The following is a 19,173-nucleotide window of genomic DNA, read 5'->3' on the forward strand; positions in this document are numbered from 1 at the left end:
TTGTAACCGATGCCGCCTCCTGCTGCTTCCCACCCGATGCTAATTAACTCCAACTTAAATTTCACACATGCTAACAATCCTCTGCAGCCTGGAGTCACAACACAATATTCAACAACAGACCTGAGAAAAACAGCACACACGCCGGAGGCAGATGACTCACACACCGGTGTTCATCTATGCGATCTTCAGTCTTTCTAATGCATCGCTTTAATTTTCAATCTCACACTAATTGTTACACTCTGGGTCATTTGAACACTTGTTTGGCTTTTTGGTGTAGGAACATAAGAGAGTGAAACATGGAAATTATGCAGCTATTCAGCATGATCGTCTTCAAAGCTGATACTGAATTCCTTTTTTATGATCTTGAAGGTCATTGAAGGTGAGAAAAGACGGGGATTTGTCTAACAAAGCACGATAACACGTTCTAAATCACACCACATTAACCTAAAGCTGACACTCATTTCACAATTAAATATCTTGTGCATGCAAGTAGATTTTTCTCATCTTGTGCACAGGAATTAACAGTTTGGGATGAATTATCTTGTGAGCAGTTTTTAGCTATCTTGTCCTACAAGTTCCTAAATTTGTGCATCAGATAAAGCTGTATAATCGGAAGTTATGGGGTTAATAAATGCAGTTTTTTCCAGGGAAATTCTCAATGCAACTGCAAAAAGATGCAACACACTGCACATTTTCTTATGCATACATTTTCAAGTAAGATAAATACAGGTAAGAGCACCTAAGAAAAAAGGCAGCAATGCATAATCATTCAATCATAAAGACATTTTTCAAGCCCATTGTGCATGTACTTTCAGTAATTTATCACCACTGACAGGCATAACAAGAATTGATTACAGGCCACTGTATACTTCGGTCCTTATTTTTGGGGGAAAGCTGTCAGTATGGTAGTGGAAAAAGCCAAACAGCTCACCACAGCAGTAGCAAGGTCAGCTCCCAGTGACGTCCAGCTCAGGATCAGCGTCAGCACTCCAAACACCATCATCCTGCAGGTGCACAAAGAAACAACAGCAGGGTCAGAGGACGAGAATAATCCATCATGAAATGAAGATTAAGTGCAACACTAGTGGCTCCATCTTGAATTAAAGCTTTCATTTGAAACACAATGATGGATAATCTGCATCAGTTTCTCCACTCCGGAGTACGTTGTTTTAGGCTAATTTGAATTGATTATAAATCACATAATTAGAAAACTGGCAGACTACCTCGGCTTTGTCGTTCGGACTTGCGAGGGAATAAGATGTAAACAAGACCAAGAGTCGTCTTTCAAAGTCGGGTAAGAAGGCTTCGGTATCCATCAAGCCAATGCTGCTGACGTGGTTTCTTTTCAATGAATCGTCCAAATACTTGATCAAAATGTACTTTGGCAACGTAATTCTGTAAGTCTGGCCAATAAAGCCATTGAAGAGAAACAGATGGCTCCTGATCTTAGACCAACTCTGATATGATGTTCTTTTAACTTACAATGAAAGATCATTCTGTTTAAGCTAAGTTAACTAATAACAGTGAAACTGAGACCCCCTGACGTCGGTCTTCACCAAAGAAATTGCAACTCAGACAAGCCTCCTGTACAAGCTTTACTTTCTGTATGTTTCAAAATTAAGAATTATGACAAAGCAGAAAAAATTAATTACTGGCCTGGCAGCAATTGCTAGAATAATCTCAAAAACTAAAGCAAAAAGCAGATTTTTATGGATTTAGTCATCAGAGGGAGCACATCAGCCTAAATTGAGCTAAACTGTACCTTTCTGATACTGGAAAGCGACATGATACAGTCAGTGAGATAAAATGACGTAGTCCAACTCCCAGAGTATGAAATCTTGACCTCAGTTGTTTGTAATCCACAGAAAATGTCAGAGGTCATGCTTTTTTTCCTGTAAGAGTTGATTTTGCAGCCTTGTACAGCTGCAGCCCTGTGGCTTTATGACCCCATGACAGAGCATCAGAGCATAGAAGATGTGCTGGCGCTGTGCTGCATTACAGCCCCCGGGTGGATGACTGTTATCTGCACCCATGAGGATGAAAACGTGGTTTTGTTTAACTATTTGCTCCCTCCCTGATGATCTCATTGTATCAGTAAATGACATCAAGGACACGTTAGAAAATTTGGGTGAGATATTCGACATGCAGGGGGGCTGGTGATGCTATTCGTTGAGCGTGCAGCAACACAGGGAGGATCAATACCCATTAAAAGATGAACTCTGGTTCTATCAAACATCAGCTCTTGTTAGGAAATACTCTCCAGAAAGTCCAATAAACTCCTGCTGATTTGACGACTGTGGCATTTTTCCGATAGTTGATTTTAGTTTGCATGTCCAGGCCTTTTCATCATGTCTTCTTTCACTACTCTGTCTTTAGCTGTAATTTAATTCACAATGTGCTAAGAAGATACTGAGCTCCAAACATTGAACTTACAAGCCACTACTTGTTCTTTATCTTTTGTGATCCAGTCTGTCTCACACAAGTCTCTCACCTCCTTCTCCCCTATCTTTCCTCTGCCTCCTGCTTTGCGCTTTATCAGCCCTTGTAGTCTGTCTCCTTCTCTTGCTCAGTTACAGAGCCCTCACAAGTCCTGACACTTCACAGAGAGACAGATAGCAAAGAGAGCAAGGCTTCTCTGAGTCCTCGTCGGGATTTTAAATCACAAGGCTGAACATATGCAAACTGGTGCAGAGTTGTTTACCACAATATCGTCTGCATACATTTACATAAAGACGTATCTCAGTATCTTTCCTGATGCCATGAACCAGAATCCTTAATGTTTCTGTGCATTCTTTTTTATACTTTTTGTTTGCTTTTGCATGTGTATGTGAATAATATTGCATCATTTGTCAAAACTTGAAAAATCTCTAAACCAATTGGCTATAACCTGATAAAAATGAAGCCTCTAGAAGTAATGGTAGACTTTATGGCAATCCTATGCAGTCAGCTAAATGAGCAAAATCCCCTACAGATATGTCAGAGCCTGTCATCGGTTTCTCTTAGGTCTTAGTTCCACTGTAAGTATTTATTTATGTTTCATGTTGGTTACTATGAATTACTTTCAAGCACTCTCTGTGTGCTGCATTTATCACAGCTCAGATAAAAACCTATTCGAATGCATTCAGGTATGTGTGTGCCTGTAATTATTTCTGGGAAGTCTCATCTTCACTGTTAATAGTTATTTAAAGCCAACTGCTAAAAGTAGATGACTTTCAAAGAACCATTTTTTTAGTTGGGCTACAAGCAAACCAAAATTCCCCCTTCAAAAAAATATATGTGTCTGCCATTTTTCATTTCTAGTGAGTCTTAGCTTCACTGTAAAATGTCTTGTCAGCTTTTTGCAATAAACAACTTCTAGATGAGACTTTCTTTACTGTTCACATCACTATTCACCATGGGTTTGACGCAAAGTTCTGTCCTAAATTTATGTCTTGTGCTGTCATCAGTCTTTGATGGGTCTCAGTTTCACTGTAAATATGCACAGCAAGCTATTAGCAATAAATGCCTTCAAGTAAATGCTTCCGTTTACCATTCTGTTTACTGCACACCAAATAACTTGAGAGGCCGTTGTCTGGTTAGATAAACAGCAAATTAAAGTCAAGCCACCTCCAGATAATTGATTGATAAGTCTCAGTTTTACTGTAAATAGTTGATTACACAGAGTCTTCAGCAATACAATCATCAAAAGAATTCTGCTTATCTTTTGGCTTTTTACTGTATATTTTGGGAAGGAAATAAGTGGTATTTTTTACCTAAAAACAGCCTTTGAAAATTTGTTTGGAGAAGTAAAGCCAGAGTTTCTTCTTTGATGTGACTGATCAGGACTGAGGCTGTTGTGAGAGCAACATGCACTCATCATTTTGGTCCTCAGCCAAGGAGTTTGGAAGCTACTGGCTTATGTCTCCCAAGTCATGCCAGTTTGACAGTTTGTGGTTTCAGGGTGAGTGATACTGGACTGTGTGAGCTAACTGCCACACTGGGTGACTTGGCAACCCTTTGCCGGGCCTCTCCGGTGCCAGCAGGTCACATCCAAACCAGTGAGACTGTGTTCAGTTTTGTGCTCTGGTGGGCAGAGGGGAGTCACTGAGCTCAGAGAGTAGCAGGAAATCGGGTGTAAACATAACATGAAGCAAATCAAGTGAGAAGCTACAGAGGCCAATGAGCGGGGCAGATGACTCCGGGAAAGTATGAGGTCGAGTCAGTCTGGATTAAATCAGTGTGGGAAAGGATTTTCTCACTAAGTGTAGAACTGAAGCCTTTTGCTTATACAGAAAAAGGGAAACGCTGCCAAAGCGAGAACACTTATCATCACGGTCTTATTGTTCTCTCAAGTTTGAATAATGGCTTTTGCATCGTGATTGTCATCTTCAGGAATGCTGAACTGTGAAGGTGAACTACATCAGAGCGCACCTCATTTAAATATGCTTTGTGAGTCTTGGAGAAAACAACTTTCTCAGTGATTGTCTCTCTGGTGCAGACAATTTCTTACACTGGTAGAAATACTTTTAAATGCTTGATGCATGTGCTAATTGTATCACTTTATTCAGCTTCCATGTTAACAGTGAAGTTGGAGTCTGAAGATTTATTTGACAAAGGGAGCTTTAATTTGAAATTTTCCTTCCCCTTTCTAACATTCCTGAGATGCCCAATGAGGTTTCACTTCCTGCTGTATATTTTCACTGCTTTCATCACACGTAATGCTTTAACTGACCTTAAGATGCCGCATCAAGCACTGTTAGAAAAGTCGGTTTCTGGGATATCCGCCAGCCCAATAAAAAGAGGAGCATAAAAAATTTGTGGTTTTCAGAGCATAAACGAATCGACAAAAACATGCGCCTGCAGAAACAAACCAAAGACAAATCCAAATAAAAACAGCTGACAGCTAGGTCTATAGATGTCTCTCCTTCTCGCACATGTGGGCGTATCGTCTTGTCTTAGCTGTTGCAGCGTGTCATGCTAACACACAGCAGGCTGGTTATAAACACCAGAAAGAGTCGGCGAGCCCCCAGAGTGTAATCTCCTCCCGAAAGCCTTCAACCGCTTCCACTCTGCTGGAAGAGAAGCACTCATGGGAGCAGAGACACTCCTGACACTCCTGACACTGACTCATCTAGTGTGAGCAGTGTCGCAAGAGGGTGAAGCTTGGGGAAGGCAGGGTTGTGGTTAGTAGGGCAAGTTTAGCACAGCTCACACCCTTAGCTGACTGATTAGGACAGACATGAATGCTTGTTGAATAGAGGCCCGGGTGGATTTCAAACACTGTGAAAGCTCTTTAAAGCATGAAGTGAAAAAGTGGAGAAATAACAAACCATAACGTATGAAAAGAGGCAGATAAACTTCAGCTAAATTTTCTATATGGAGACAGAATCAAAGCAAAAGCAGCCTGTGAATATTTGATAACCATTATTAGTTTTGCTGATGTGGACTGTTTACTTTCTATAAAAATAAATTACATGTTTCCACTTCTTTTTGCTGCTTAAAAATGAGCAAACAACTGTTCAGAGACTCTGAAGTCTTTGTTTTTAGAGCTCCCCCTACTGAGTGGCAGCAGTATAGGTGGGACAGTGACAAATAAGGGTTGGTACCAAGAATATACTTTAAACTTATTAAACAGCATGTTTTATGTCTGTTTAAATGTGCAGTGTGTATTTCTGTTGGCTTCATAGTATCAACATCATATAACGTTTCAAACACTTTTTACCAATTAAAGAATCAGTCCCATTAAATTACCAAATTGTGTAACTATAAAAGCATGACAAGTATTACATAATTCATCTTCCTGGAAGTTATGTCAGTGAAATGATAAAATAAGCTACTTGTTATGCAATATCATCTCAAAGTATATTTATAGTATTTAATTTCTAAACTTGGTAACATTTTTCATGTTGTACTGAGCAGCAGTATGGCGAAGACATCAATGTTTTCTCTCTGTTTTCAGGTCTAATGATTCAATTTAAACTCATTTTTACAACTTAGAGGACTGTTAAAATAATTTTCATGGTAATTTTTTGGCGCAGTATCATAATTTTTATGAGAAATATTGGTTACACCAATTGACATTTATCAGTTACACGTCTTTCATCCATTAATAGATGAAACATGAGTTAGGCTATAAAATCAAAACACCATGAAAGTTCAGTTATCTCAAACAACCGGCCAAAAACTAAATCAGCAAATTTAAAGAAAAAGTCACGTACAGTTCTGTACACGACTAAACAATTCAAAACAGACCATCCAGGTAGTAAAGTGTTCAGTTACTATTAATCTAATTTTAATAATGTTTATTTTGCTGTTCTTCTTTCTTATTGCAGGCATTATACCCATTTTTTTCTGCATCAAGTCTCTGATTCTACAAAACTTGTATCTAAAGCCGCGTTTCCACCGAGCAGTCCGGGTTGATTCAGTACGGTTTGGGACGGTTTGGTACAATTAAGCCTGATCCCGTTTGTGTTTCAGCAGCAAACTGTGCCTTCTGGTGGTAGGTGGCATGTAAGCTGGATGCCAAAGCCGCAGTTGTTAAACATAGCGTGACGCCGTAGCAGCGTGACAGTTTACTCCGCTAATAAATCCAAGGAAGAAGAAAAATGTGACACAATTAACAAAGAGCAACGATGGAAGACATGCAGCATTTCATCCTCTCTGTGATTGGCATGTAGCTCTATGATACAAAGTGCAATCAAGCTTTGTTTAAGAGAAGTGTGTGTGCCGCCAGGAGAAATGCAGCCCCTGTCGTACAGTAAGTGACGATTTCTTTGACCAATCGATGGTCTGCAGTGTTGTAGCTCCACCTCCGGAGAGTGGATTGGTTCAGTCTGGCACCCATATGAAAGGGTCCCAAAAAAGTAGGACGGCTCGGCCCAGTTATTTGGGGATCTGTCCCGGGATTTTCAGTGGAAATGCCACAAAATGTGCGCCATACCAAGACGAACTGATCCAGTCTGCTTGGTGGAAACCAGCTTAAAACTAGTGTTTAGATATGGATAGGCATAATCAGAACTGATAATATTAAAGACAACGTGTTTGAGGCAAAACATTTTTTGCATTTCTTTTAATTTCAAAGTTTGACACATGTCCTATTTGTTCATATGGATGAAGTGGGCCTTCAGATCTACACTGCATGCAGTCAGTGGAGGTAGCTTCACAGAAAACTGTCATGTCCCCATGATTGTAATGTGGATTTATACATCTAATATAAACATTTTTATGTAGTATCTTAACAGCCCTTCATTAGTGTGCTCTATATATGTCACATTATGTGTCTGTGTAACATGTTCTGTGATATTTCAAAGTGTTGTAAGACTAGAATTCTGTCAAACCACCATCATATTTTCTTTAATGTTTCAGGTCTTATATCTTTGTTAAAAGAGCCCAATGCAGAGGAAACTTAAATGGAAATCCTCACAGCAGTGTCGTCTTATTATTCTTTTAATATAAATGTGTATTTTTAGACCTGTGTTTAGTAGTTTTTATCTCTAGTGAGTGAGTTTTTTTACTCTGAAGTGTTTTCCATATATGTGCATGAGTAGTATTGGTTTACCTTGCATGTGCTTTTACTTTCTTAGTTATCTTTCCTCCTGGTCACTCATAAGAGGTTGAATCAATAAAACATTGATCCTAAAAAAAGGCTTTAAAACACAAAGCTGAATAATTAATGACCTTCAGCACGAGGCTCCAGAGAGGCACTACACTGTCGGTTATCAAACCTAATTCATGTCCGAGGCTGTTTAAAGCAGGTCAAGTGTTAAACTGGAATAACAATCTTCAGGAAGTTAAACTGAAGATAACATCAAACGTCTCTCCATGCTCCCATCGCTCCCATCTCTCCATGGCTCTGCGATCCAATTTGCAGAGCAGAGCCACTGAGACGGCAACACTCGGAATGAACCCAGGCCCACCGCTGGCAACGCTGTGAGCAAATGGTGAAATACAACAGGGCTAGCAGGGCAGTGTTTGTGCGGAGACTTGTTCACAGACGATTTCCCAAAGGAGGAGAGGCAAATTCTGCCATGAGCACTCTCTGTCTGCACCAGCTCCTACTTATTTGTGCCATATTATGACAAGATGAAGAATTTTGGCTGATTATGAAAAGCACAGCGAGGATAGATTCTGATAAGTTTGCCACTGTGGAGCAAGAAACTACAAATTTTAAGAAATGAAATTGCTTTTCCATATCTCCATGAAGGTCAGTAAATGCATCTTTGAGAGACTGAAAATAAAAATGCAGAAGGAATGAAAAAAAAATACTGGTTTGGTTTTGTAAAGCCAGCTCCTTGTTGTAACATCTGTAAAAATGGAAACTGCAGCAGCTGTTGAAGCATGAATGTGACCAACACATAATGAATGCTTTTTGTTTTGATGATGTCTCCACTTAGATGTGATTTACTTAGGCTGCTAATCTCTCTTCACATATTCTGCCCCTGGCTTTTCACTCTGCCTCTCCTTCTGTTGCTCAGGATAAAAAAATCCAACAAAAAAATGGAGCAGATTGCCTCTTTTCTTTGTAAACAAACACTCTGCTCTTGTTTATGGAAATCTCATGGTGTTTGAGGGAATACATAACTCACGTAGTGAGCAGCCAGCGAGACTGCTTGGCCAGACCCAGACAGGCCAGCAGGCAGATGATCAGGTCCACGATGAGGAGCAGCAGGTACATGAGCCACCTGCAGAAACAGATAAGACACAAATAATTCAACTACTGTCTCTTAGGCAAAGTGCGAGACATTTTGTTTAATACACATTTTGGAATCTCTTCAGACGGGGGTCTCTTAAATCCGAACAAAAATGGAAGTCAAAGTTCTGTGACATATTTTAGTAGCATTGAATTACAAGAAATTTTGAAATGAATCATCTGAGAGAAACTTCTTTCTTTATTCGAAAATTTCTTGAGTGGCTAATGGCCAAATTGCTTGAAAGGTTATTCAAAGCAAATCTATTTTGGAGCTAACAACCCTCCAAGTTAAAAGTCAAAATAAGACACTGTTTCTTTAACATGACCAGTTTTACAAAACACTTGAGGTAAACAAAGTCAAAAGTATTATTTACAAGTAAAGCTACTGACTAAAATCTAAATTCTGACTATCCGATAAATGTAGAGGTAAAAAAACACCAAATCTTACATTATGCAGTAGAGACAAAAGGTCCCACTAAGGTCTTACTCTGCTCATCTGAAAATGCGGATTTAAAAAAACACCAATTTAACAGTCAAAATTAGGGTCATTTTTAAAAAAAAAAACAACCTATTTTGACAAAGTAACTGTGGCTGAACAACGTCAAATCATCTTCTCCTAGGAGATACATCTTTCTAAATTCCAAATTCTGACTTTCCGGCTAACTTAAAGTAAAAAAACAAACAAAAAAACACCGGTAACCCATTTTACATAGCACCTGTTGGTAAATAATGTCAAATACATACATCCATATTTTCAACTGTACCCAAAGTTAGCAAAGCTTTCCTTCTAGTCTTGACTAAATGAAATGCTTAATCACCCTATTAAGCTAGTTAATGTTAGCTTAATGCACTAGCTAGCTATTTACAAAGAAATCTTTCATGGATTCATCTAGAAAAATAAGCAATACTTGCTCACAAATTCAGAGCCCTAGTCTTGTCTGTACCTTTGTCCAAATTAGTAACCCACTCTTTCAAAACTTGCTGGGAGTTTTGGGTGGAAATTTTTCTCACTATAACCCTTAAAGCTACAGGTCGTGACAGAACAAAACCCTGACAGGTGTAGCATCGTAAGGATTATTTTTCAGTCACTTACAAAACTGAGTGCAGTCTTACAAGTAATGGAAAATAACACAGTGTGGAATTGAACAAAATTTAAGTCCTTAAGCCCTTTGACAGAAAATATCAGTTGTAGAAAACAAGTTGGAGTGAGCTAGAAACCTGGAGGGCAGAGTGTCCCACTTATTTCCACCTCAGAACAGGCTAGCAGTCATCTGGTGTGCGTGCTGATGCTTAAGGGTTCACTCCTGTCCAGTATTGCTGTGTTCAGAGTGTCCATCTGTTCTGTGAGTGGTGGTCAGTCTTTGACTGGACAAAGCAAGCCTGTCCAGATGGTTTGAAATGAATGGACTCAGATCCATATGGCTGAGAAAAACTGGGAATGAGCCGCTTCTTTCACCTTTTCACTCTGTAATATTGATTTGCTCCTCATAAAGACGCTCATTGTCTTTTTTAGAACACATTTTCTGTCGTTTGATTTATCTTCGTCCAGCTAATCATGTTTTTATTACTCTTTATCTTCTCCACATCTCCTTCATTTATGTGTCTTTTTTGCACCTCTGCCTTCTCCCTCTGTCTTTAATCTCCCTCCCCTCAGTCTCATTGCCTTTGGCCCTCTACCCCCCATCTGGCCCTCCTCTCCATCACCACCACCTCCTCTCTGTGCCTTCCTCGTTTCATCCTCTCCCCTCTTAGAGGGGAATGGTACAAGAAGCAGTGACATCAACATGCACAGGGAGGCTCTGGGGTGACACTGCCACCGTGTTTGTGTGTTATCTTAATCCAATTAGAGTCAAACAGAGTGCAGAATAGAGATGGAGTGGGGGGATTTATATATAATAGAAAAGTACATTTCCTCAGGAAACTTGTATCTGTGACAGCAGACAGCGGTCCCTAATGGGCTCTTTGAGCTTGAAAGGTTGGTAATGAAAATTGTAGGGACACTTTATTTAACCTGGTTGAAAGACAGGTCAGAGGTTGGCGTTATCTACAGAAAGCAGTAATTAAAATGACTCCTTTTTCTTTTTTATTATTTCTAACACACTGAGAAATGTTAGGGAAAGGATTTTTTTTTCACTCAAGTTAAAACCTCAGGAATTTTATTCTGCAGTTTAAGTCAAATGTCAGAAAATGCAAATGTGGGCCCGTGTCCAAACTCAGCAGACAAACTATCAAAGTGGATATCAAATGTATTCATACATTAACTGAAACTAGAATAAATTAAGGATGTCTTTAAAAAGATGTGGTAGCTCACAAATGTGTGCTGGTGATGTAAACATTCAAAAACAGAGGAAATCCGGACTGATAAGCAACAAAGACATCTCGATAAAAAGAATCATTGTGTAGAAATGAAAGTAGAACTTTTTAATCTGTTATTTGGACCAATGCTGTGCAGTTGCTCTGACATGATTTCAGCAAGATTTGAATGTTAAAATCATGCTCAGCGCTACAGTGAACAGGATATTCCAGGATAAGTTTGTTTCACAGTTGTCCAATCTGGCACCACACTTAGACTTTCACAAGTTAAATCGAGAACATGCACAAGTACACACTCCACTCACACACTTCAGCCACACACTAACTATGTATTGCGGGTGACAAGTGATAACAAGTCCATTAACAGCTTTCAATGTCTGGCCGTCTGCTCCCAGTCAGCCCACCTCATTAGCGCTGAGCTATGACGTATTGAATTATCGACAGAAGAGGAGTCACATTACAGATCAATACAGCCTCTGGGTTACTGCACACTCAGAAATCCTCATCAGCCCAACACAGGGGCTGGAAAATGTCTCTGTGCTCCACGGTGTTGACGGTAATGAGACAGATAAGAGTTCTACACACACTTTACTTATTAAGGCTGTTGTTTTCAGAGATGATGCAATGATTGCTAATGATTTAACAGCATTGTTCCCTTTTCCAAAGTCTGCAGCGGGTTTCATGTGATCATAAGTGGATGATGAACACATGCAATCATATTACTTCATCCCCACTCTTTTAAATATCACGTGATCTAATTAAGTATCTACTCATTGCATGCTCACCTGACAATTACTGTAAGGTTGCAGCTGTAGGATCTACATGATACAAATCATTCTTGCAGGTTTAAAAAGTTAACATATCTTTCTTTAATTTGTGCTACTTAGATAAATTATCATGCATCCTCCCTGAGGCTAAGATTCCTCCAAAATCAACTACATGAGCCATGAGGCTTTGTATGGAGATGCATCGTGTTCCCATGGTATAAATAACACTGCTTATAATAATGCTCTCCTCTGATTTGCATTTGCTTGTGTGCATTTTTGCCTCCCACAGAACTGTGGGCGCTTTAAACCCTTGAAAATATCCATGGCAACAACAAACAACCTTTTGGATTTTTAGAAAAACCCGAATTCTGGCAGTTCTTTTCTTCTGATTCAGCTCCTCTGACACACTAAACCAACCTGCACTGTACAACACACGCTGACTTTCTCACCTGTAGTACTCGATGTTTGCCGTTTGGTCCGCGATGGCCGCCAGGTCCACTTTCGCGTCCTCCCAGTCGGGCAGCCCCAGCAGCTGTTTGATCACGTTGTCCGCCATCTGCTGCATGAACTGCAGGGTCTGCACGTAGTCGCCTCGTGTGGCGAAGATCTCGTCCAACCTTGCGAGGTGCATCTGCAGGCCGCTCTTCATGCTGCCCATGGTGCCAGTCACCTGGAGGGCACAAGAGAGGGAGGAGGAGGAGGTGTGATGGATGTACTGGAGTGCTGCAGAGTGGCCTGGAATATGAGTCATGACAGATCCTGCTCATTTTGAATAATGAGTCTCTAGGTTTAATGATTGTAAACCAACAAATCAGGTAAAGCTACCAGCAGTGGTTTGAAGAGAAAATGTCACTTTGCTCCTCTTCCTTCTGATCCAGTGTGTTAACTTACTGAGAGAATTACCTCAAAGCAGCACACAGCACAGAATTCTGCTCATGAGTGGGCACTTTTTGTCAACTTTCTGCCCAACCAAAAGCATCCAGAGGTGATAACACAAAGCCAGCCTGTTCTGCCAATCAGCAGCAGAGTTGAAAAGGGGGGCATTGTGGGAAAGCGTGAACACTGAGAGTGGGCGTTGGTGAAGAGGTCCATTTTGAGAGAACAGATCAGCTTGGAAAACATCCAAAACTCAAAAGCCCAGAGGTGAAATAGTAGGCTTGCTTTTGCTGGAGCTTTTTTCATTCCACGACTGCTGTTGTTTATCAGACTTTTTTATTCGAATTGATACCTCGCTAATGAATCAGATAGTCTGTTTACTTGTTAAAGCCCTGTAATCACATAGAAACTAATCCATCCTCTAGAGAACAGATCGGGATTCTCTACGGTAGACAACAAACAAACTAATGCAGGCAAAGCTTTTTGTTTTCACACGTCAGGTTTTACCTTGATGGCCAAAAACACAGACAGACCAGATTACAGAGAACCTTTGCTGTACTGGCACTTACCGTTTCTTTGGGCTTAATTACTCTTCACTTTGCTTGAAGGAAAAAGTTGTTTACAGAGGATTGGCATTCACAGACACATCCTGCTATTTGATAATCAAAAAAAGGCTAATTAATGCTTTCATTCAGCTCTGGGAACTTGGCATTCACGGGAGAGACAACTCATATTGTTGCTGTGTTTGTCAGGGACTCGGTTTTCTGCAGCTGAGGCAGGGGGGAAGTAATTAGTTGGGTTTGTGTTCAATGTGAAGCCCACAACAAACAGTGTACCGCCTCTGTAACGCTGTACTTTGGAGGAAAAGTTTCCTTGCGCTGAATGGTAGCATCAGAACTAAGCTGAAATCACAGGTGTTGAAAATGAGCATTCAAACAACTGCAGTTCCATGAGTGTCCACTTGAGGCTCACCCCAAAAGCCAAGGGAATTCACGATCTTTCCACTGTCAAAATATACAGAAGAACCACATAAAGACCCAACGCAGAGTGGTTTGTATGTTCTAAAACAAAACAAAGGAAACCGCAGAGATCATATTCACAGGCCTGAGGTGCTCTGCAGTCTGCTATCTGATCACTCAGTCACTCTCAGACTGAGCAGATACAATCACAGACGAGAAATGAAGGTTTGTATCTGATATTTGCCTCCTGTGTGACAATCTTATCTCAAACGCCCGGGGAGACAAGCAGTCCTGCTAATCTCTCCTCTCCTTGGTCTGCTCCTCTTCGTGTAAGTAATCCGCACAGATCAAGCAGATACGATTCCCAGTCCCAGTCTTCTCCCTCTCTATCTCCACTCTGATGTTTTGAGGGCATAGAGAAGCGTTCTCTGCCTCATATTTTTCTAAACAAGCAGCAAAAGTGTGTTTGGCATGGAGCTGTTTTACAGTGGGAGATTCTTTTCTATTCGCCAGAGGGTAACAACAAACAAAAAACCATGAGAAATCATGATAAATGACTACTGTGACAAATGACAAGAGGCCTTGGGCTGAAAACACAACAGAGTTGTCAAATATCAAATGTGGATTCGAGCTGGGGGACAGGGAAGAGAATATATATCAATGGGCATTATGTGAAGGCTCTGGTTTACACGAATGTGCCTTCAAACCCTGGGCGGCGTGGGGGTTGGTGCAGTCATTCAATTGTGCATGCTTTTCTTTGCCTCATTTGCTCTATTATAAAAGTCTTATCTGTAATTACACATACAAACATAGGATTTATGAGTTCTGTCTGTCAGAGGGGCTTAAAATCAATGCCGTGGCTTTATTACGACCAAAAAACTTGCATGATACATGAACAGATTGTGTTACTATTAAAGCTTCATAATAGTTCACTTCACTTCATTTCTTTTCCTCTTAGAGTTAATGTAGCATTACCAATGTGAGGAACTTGAGAGATTCCTGCCAGACACATCACAATGTTGCTTCTAAAGCTTTGGCAATATGGATTGTTTAGTACGTGAACATCTTACAGGACTCACTGCTCTTCGGGAACTCGTAAGCTAACTGATAACCAATAGGCCAATCCTTCAAAGTGTTTCAAAGCTTTGGATGTGGGATTAAACCTTTATTCCCTTGTCTAAGTTCCTGTCTATGTTTGACATTGGGAAACCTTTCCATAATTAAAACTGAATGGGGGAGCTGGAGCGTGAAATGGAACATGGATCTGAAGTGCTTCAGCCGCTTACTCACCCTCAAAGATAGGAACCAAAGCAACAAAGCTGAGCAGAACATCTCTTTAAAAATAGATCCTTCATTTTTCTCTGAGACATTTGATGCCCACAGAGCCTTTCAGAAGTTTTACTGCAGTGAGACGTTCAGGTATTCATTGGTTTGTTGATGAAACCCTTGGCAGGCATAAATCAAGAACTTTCCAGCTCACACTGTCACGACTGTTGACCCAAAGAAGGAAGTAGGATCATCAAAAATGGTTTTCTGTAAGTACAGTGATTCACAGCCAGATGAAAGCCACTCAAACCACTCTGTGAGTGTCTATAGTTAAGTTTCTAAGAGAGAGCAAGAGATCACGCTGATATTGAGCGGAGTGGAAGTGGTTTGGCTACAGAGCTGACCTCTGGACCAATGTGAATGGTACTTTACCTTAATCTTAACAAGGCCGCCCATACAGCTCCCAAAGAGCAATAGGAAGTCAGCAGAAGTGTCCATTAGTCATGTCTCAACTGGACTGCACACACACTTCAGCCACTATCAAAGGTTCAATGAGCACTTTCTGTTTCCTCAAACACAGAGACAGAGATTGAGTGTCCATTCCTGGGGTGTAGCAAATTTATCTCTGTTATTGATATCTAGGGTGTAGTTTGAGAGTCTGGTGGTTCCCAATGTAGCTTCTGCCCCTGGCTTCAACTCCAAAATAACCGAAGTTACTGTTGTGTGAACAGGCAATGCATTTTTCAGTTTATCTAACCCATGATAGCCCAGAGCGGGTCAGCAGGATGTGAGAATAATGTGCAATTTACTGCTTCAATATTGTAAGTTTCAAGTTTTAAGTTTCAAGACAAGATGGACAGATTTTGGGTCTCTTAGAGAATTTTTTTGACTACCCATGAAAGTCTCCACAGACCAAACAAAAGACACATTTCTTCTAAGTTAGCAGGAAGTTTAAATTCTATTTAGCCTATTCTAGTCTAGTCTTAAGATAAAGCACACTCAGAGTAAAGTCAAAATTGAACTAATGGTGGCAGAGCTAGCACCACCAGCGTTTATTTTTGTTCTTACTGGTTACCATTCACATGTCTGTCTGGTTGGGTCAGTTTGACTATTTTATTTCCAATTTCATCAAATTACAGACAAACCATACCACCCAGTGAGACGCTATCTATGATCTGTGCTTGTTTACATCCAGGTAGTAGTTCAAAAAAGCATCATTCCCATTAACCTCCAGAGTTTAAGTTGATTAAATGATGAAGACGATGTCATTTAATCATTTAGTCAAATAAAAATCCCTTATTTGTGCCAAAGCTAGAAGATCTGCACACCACCTGAGACTCCACAAGGGGTTTTTATTTCTAACCATTTCTAAAAAGATTTCCGCCCTTCAAAAATAGAGGCAGAATGAATATCTAAAATACTGCAAAGACAACATTCACTATCCCTGATGGCCACCACAATTCATTATCCTTCAATCCCTTGGAACTAAATTCCAGTCACATTTTTCAATTAATAACTGTTCCCCTATATAATGAATACCTCATTATTTCCAATTATTAAGCAGAGCTTATTATGATAATGCTGTGGAAATTTGCACGTTTCTAATTAGGTTGTGGCCAATTTCCAAACCATGTTTGAGTTCTGGCCAAATGCTGAGCGACTGACCCAGACATGGACCCGGTCCGCTGGGTGACTGCTGGCTGCCAAAGCTTTCACTCAACCCCCCTTTTCCAAACAATGGAGTTATTATTAGTGTGTCTAAAGACTTCAAAAGTCTCAACAGTCCAATTACAGCTTGGATGAAGCATCTCTCTTGGAAATAATCCAGAGTTTTTGCATCACCACTGAGGGTAACGTCTCTAAACTGCACCTCGCTCAGTATTTGCTCCGGCCATTCTGCTTTTCCCTGAGTGTTTACCCGAGTGTGTGCATAAACACATCATAAGCATATGCTCCAGACTGTAACTAATCAAGGTTTCAATAGTAGCTAAGAACGAAAAGCATCTCCTGATAATGAGCCTCGCAGGCTTCCTTCCCCGTCTTTCACTCAGTCTTCAGAGGCCAGCTCACTTCTTAGCACTCTTGGATCGGGGCTAAAAGGCATTTGTGTGGGCCAAATGGCAGTGAGGCTTTCATTGTTAAGGGTTTCAATACAGATTTCAATCCCGACTCTGCCAATCAGAGAGGCTAGCATTGCCGCTTGTCCTTCCCTGTCAAACGCCTTTGTCTCCTGGGCTCATGGTTGATTAGGTGGGGGGAGACTGGGAACTGTGTGTGGCACACTGGGCTCTTTGTCCCACTCAAGAACTAGACTCCTCAACAGTCTATAGATGCCTGCAATGAACTCACTCATGCACACAGAAATGAGTGCACTCACACGTGAGATGCTAAAATAAAGGCCACCATGTCCAATTATGTGTTTGCACGAGTTCACACATCCCAGAGGGACACTCTGACAAGATTTCAAATGAGCTATATGTTAATGATTTCTCTCCTTTAGCTAATACGACTTTGAGAAATGAACCTGGCTAAGTGCTTTATGAGAAGAGGAAACAGTGGCTGAATAAATCACATGATCCAGAGACTATCTGTTCCTCTCTGTTAATAAAAACATCCTCATCATGTGTTGATATTTATTAATTGAGTTAATCAAGAAGGAATAACAGGTACAGATATTAACTCTGTTAACTGGTGACACTCATGTGCGTCACATGAGACGCGAAATCAGCTGACAATCAACGGCAGCCCTACTTATCTGAGAACATCAGTAATTGCAGAGTTCTTACAAGCTTCCACTTAAATCTTTCATAAAGTGCATCACTCAGAGCCAGACAGCGGAGAACTACTCGCCATTAAAACCTGACATGGTTTTCTCTCATGATTAGTGTGAAAATTCCTCACAGTGTTGCACCAAGTGTGTGCTGTGGATCTTTACTCTTAGTGGTGTTTATTACTGAGTCCACATACAGCAGTAAGTGGTCCACATACCAGCACATTAATCTCCATTAACACAGATGGAGGACTAATCCCTGCTCAACGAAAGCATCGCTGGACAAATGCTGCTCGTACAACCTAGAGGTATCAAGCTGCTCATTTTCTGACTCTTGACTCGAAGCAGAGAAGCTTCATAAGTTTTCAAACAGCAAGCTACATTTAGGAGCTGTGAGACAATTTGTTGAGGCAGATAAAAATAGAAAATATTCACACACACACACACACTGAGCCAAAGTGAGAACAAGAAAGGCACAGGACAACTCTTTGTTCTGCTGAGGCTGCAGCGGGCTGGGAAAAGGTTGGGCAGGGTGACAGAGTGTGTTTGTGTGTCTGAAGGGAATGAGTTTTTGTGTTTAGAAGCTGTCAATTTGTGTGTAGCAGTAAAAAGCTATAAAAGGACCATAAAAAACATTTAAAGGCATATTAAATCCAGTCCTCTGGGCTTTCCTGCTCTCTTCTGTGAAGGTGTGTCTCACAAACTGCATTTTGAAGTCTTTCCTCTAAGCTGTTTGTTTCTAGCTTTGGCTCTGTAAACTCTACGTGAACTAAACTGTATCTCTTTTAGTTGTTTTACAGGAATACACTGGATATGTATTTAAATTATAGAGGAGGTAAGAGATGGACAACCTGACAGCTCTGCAAAAGTGAAGACAAAAATTTTGAACTTTTTTGAGTTAAAAGAAGTAATACAAAAGATTAGGGCCACTTAAAACCTTTTTTTAATTCTGACTTAGGGATTTTAAAATTTAAGTCCGACTTAAACTTTTTTTTCAGTATTCTGAAATGAAAACTATAAAATTAGACTTTTTTTTAATAAATACTTTTTGAGTTTATCTCAGAATTCTGGCCTTTTTTTTAAAGAATCTAAGATAAAAGTCATAATTTATTCCAAAATTTTGAGATTCTTTGAAAACAGCCCATAATTCTAACTTAAGTCTTAGATTTTTTTTTTTTTAACTGAACATTTCAGATGTTAAAGTTAACAGTTGGAAATTAGAAGTCAGAATTCTGTTTTTTCTCTAAAAGATTTCTGAGATTCAAGTCAGAGTTCCGCCTCAGAATTTAGAGAAATAAGGACAACATTTTTAGACTTAGGTCTTAATTTATTCTTAATATTCTGTGCAAAAATCGCAAAATTTAAACTTTAAATTTGGAATTGTTTGAGAAAAGCCAGAATTCTGACATTTCTAAATTATGGCATCAAAAGTCAAAATTCTGAGGTGAAAAAAATATATTTTTATCTTCAGAAAACAAGTTTTTTATTTATTATCTTGTCTTACCTCCAAAAAATTTCATCATCTTATGTACAGGTGAAACATGGATTAAACTT

At 40.0% G+C, this 19,173-nt stretch overlaps 1 protein-coding gene across 2 annotated transcripts in view; it reads right to left on the reverse strand.

Annotated features, from left to right (window-relative positions):
* The window catches only part of ttyh2 (tweety family member 2), a 59,670-nt gene that overhangs the window by 12,719 nt on the left and 27,778 nt on the right, over nucleotides 1-19,173 (reverse strand). For both annotated transcript variants that reach the window (XM_074662989.1, XM_074662990.1), the window contains exons 4-6: nucleotides 12,198-12,418; nucleotides 8,565-8,660; nucleotides 932-1,004 (exon numbers count right to left, since the gene is read on the reverse strand). In XM_074662989.1, the coding sequence (XP_074519090.1) occupies nucleotides 932-1,004; nucleotides 8,565-8,660; nucleotides 12,198-12,418 (390 nt within the window). The remainder of the gene's footprint in view (nucleotides 1-931; nucleotides 1,005-8,564; nucleotides 8,661-12,197; nucleotides 12,419-19,173) is intronic.

This window comes from Halichoeres trimaculatus, unplaced genomic scaffold, assembly GCF_033239565.1.
Source record: "Halichoeres trimaculatus isolate MK-OKI-2021-1 unplaced genomic scaffold, fHalTri1.1 fHalTri1_scaffold_23, whole genome shotgun sequence".
NCBI classification, from domain to species: Eukaryota; Metazoa; Chordata; class Actinopteri; order Labriformes; family Labridae; genus Halichoeres; species Halichoeres trimaculatus.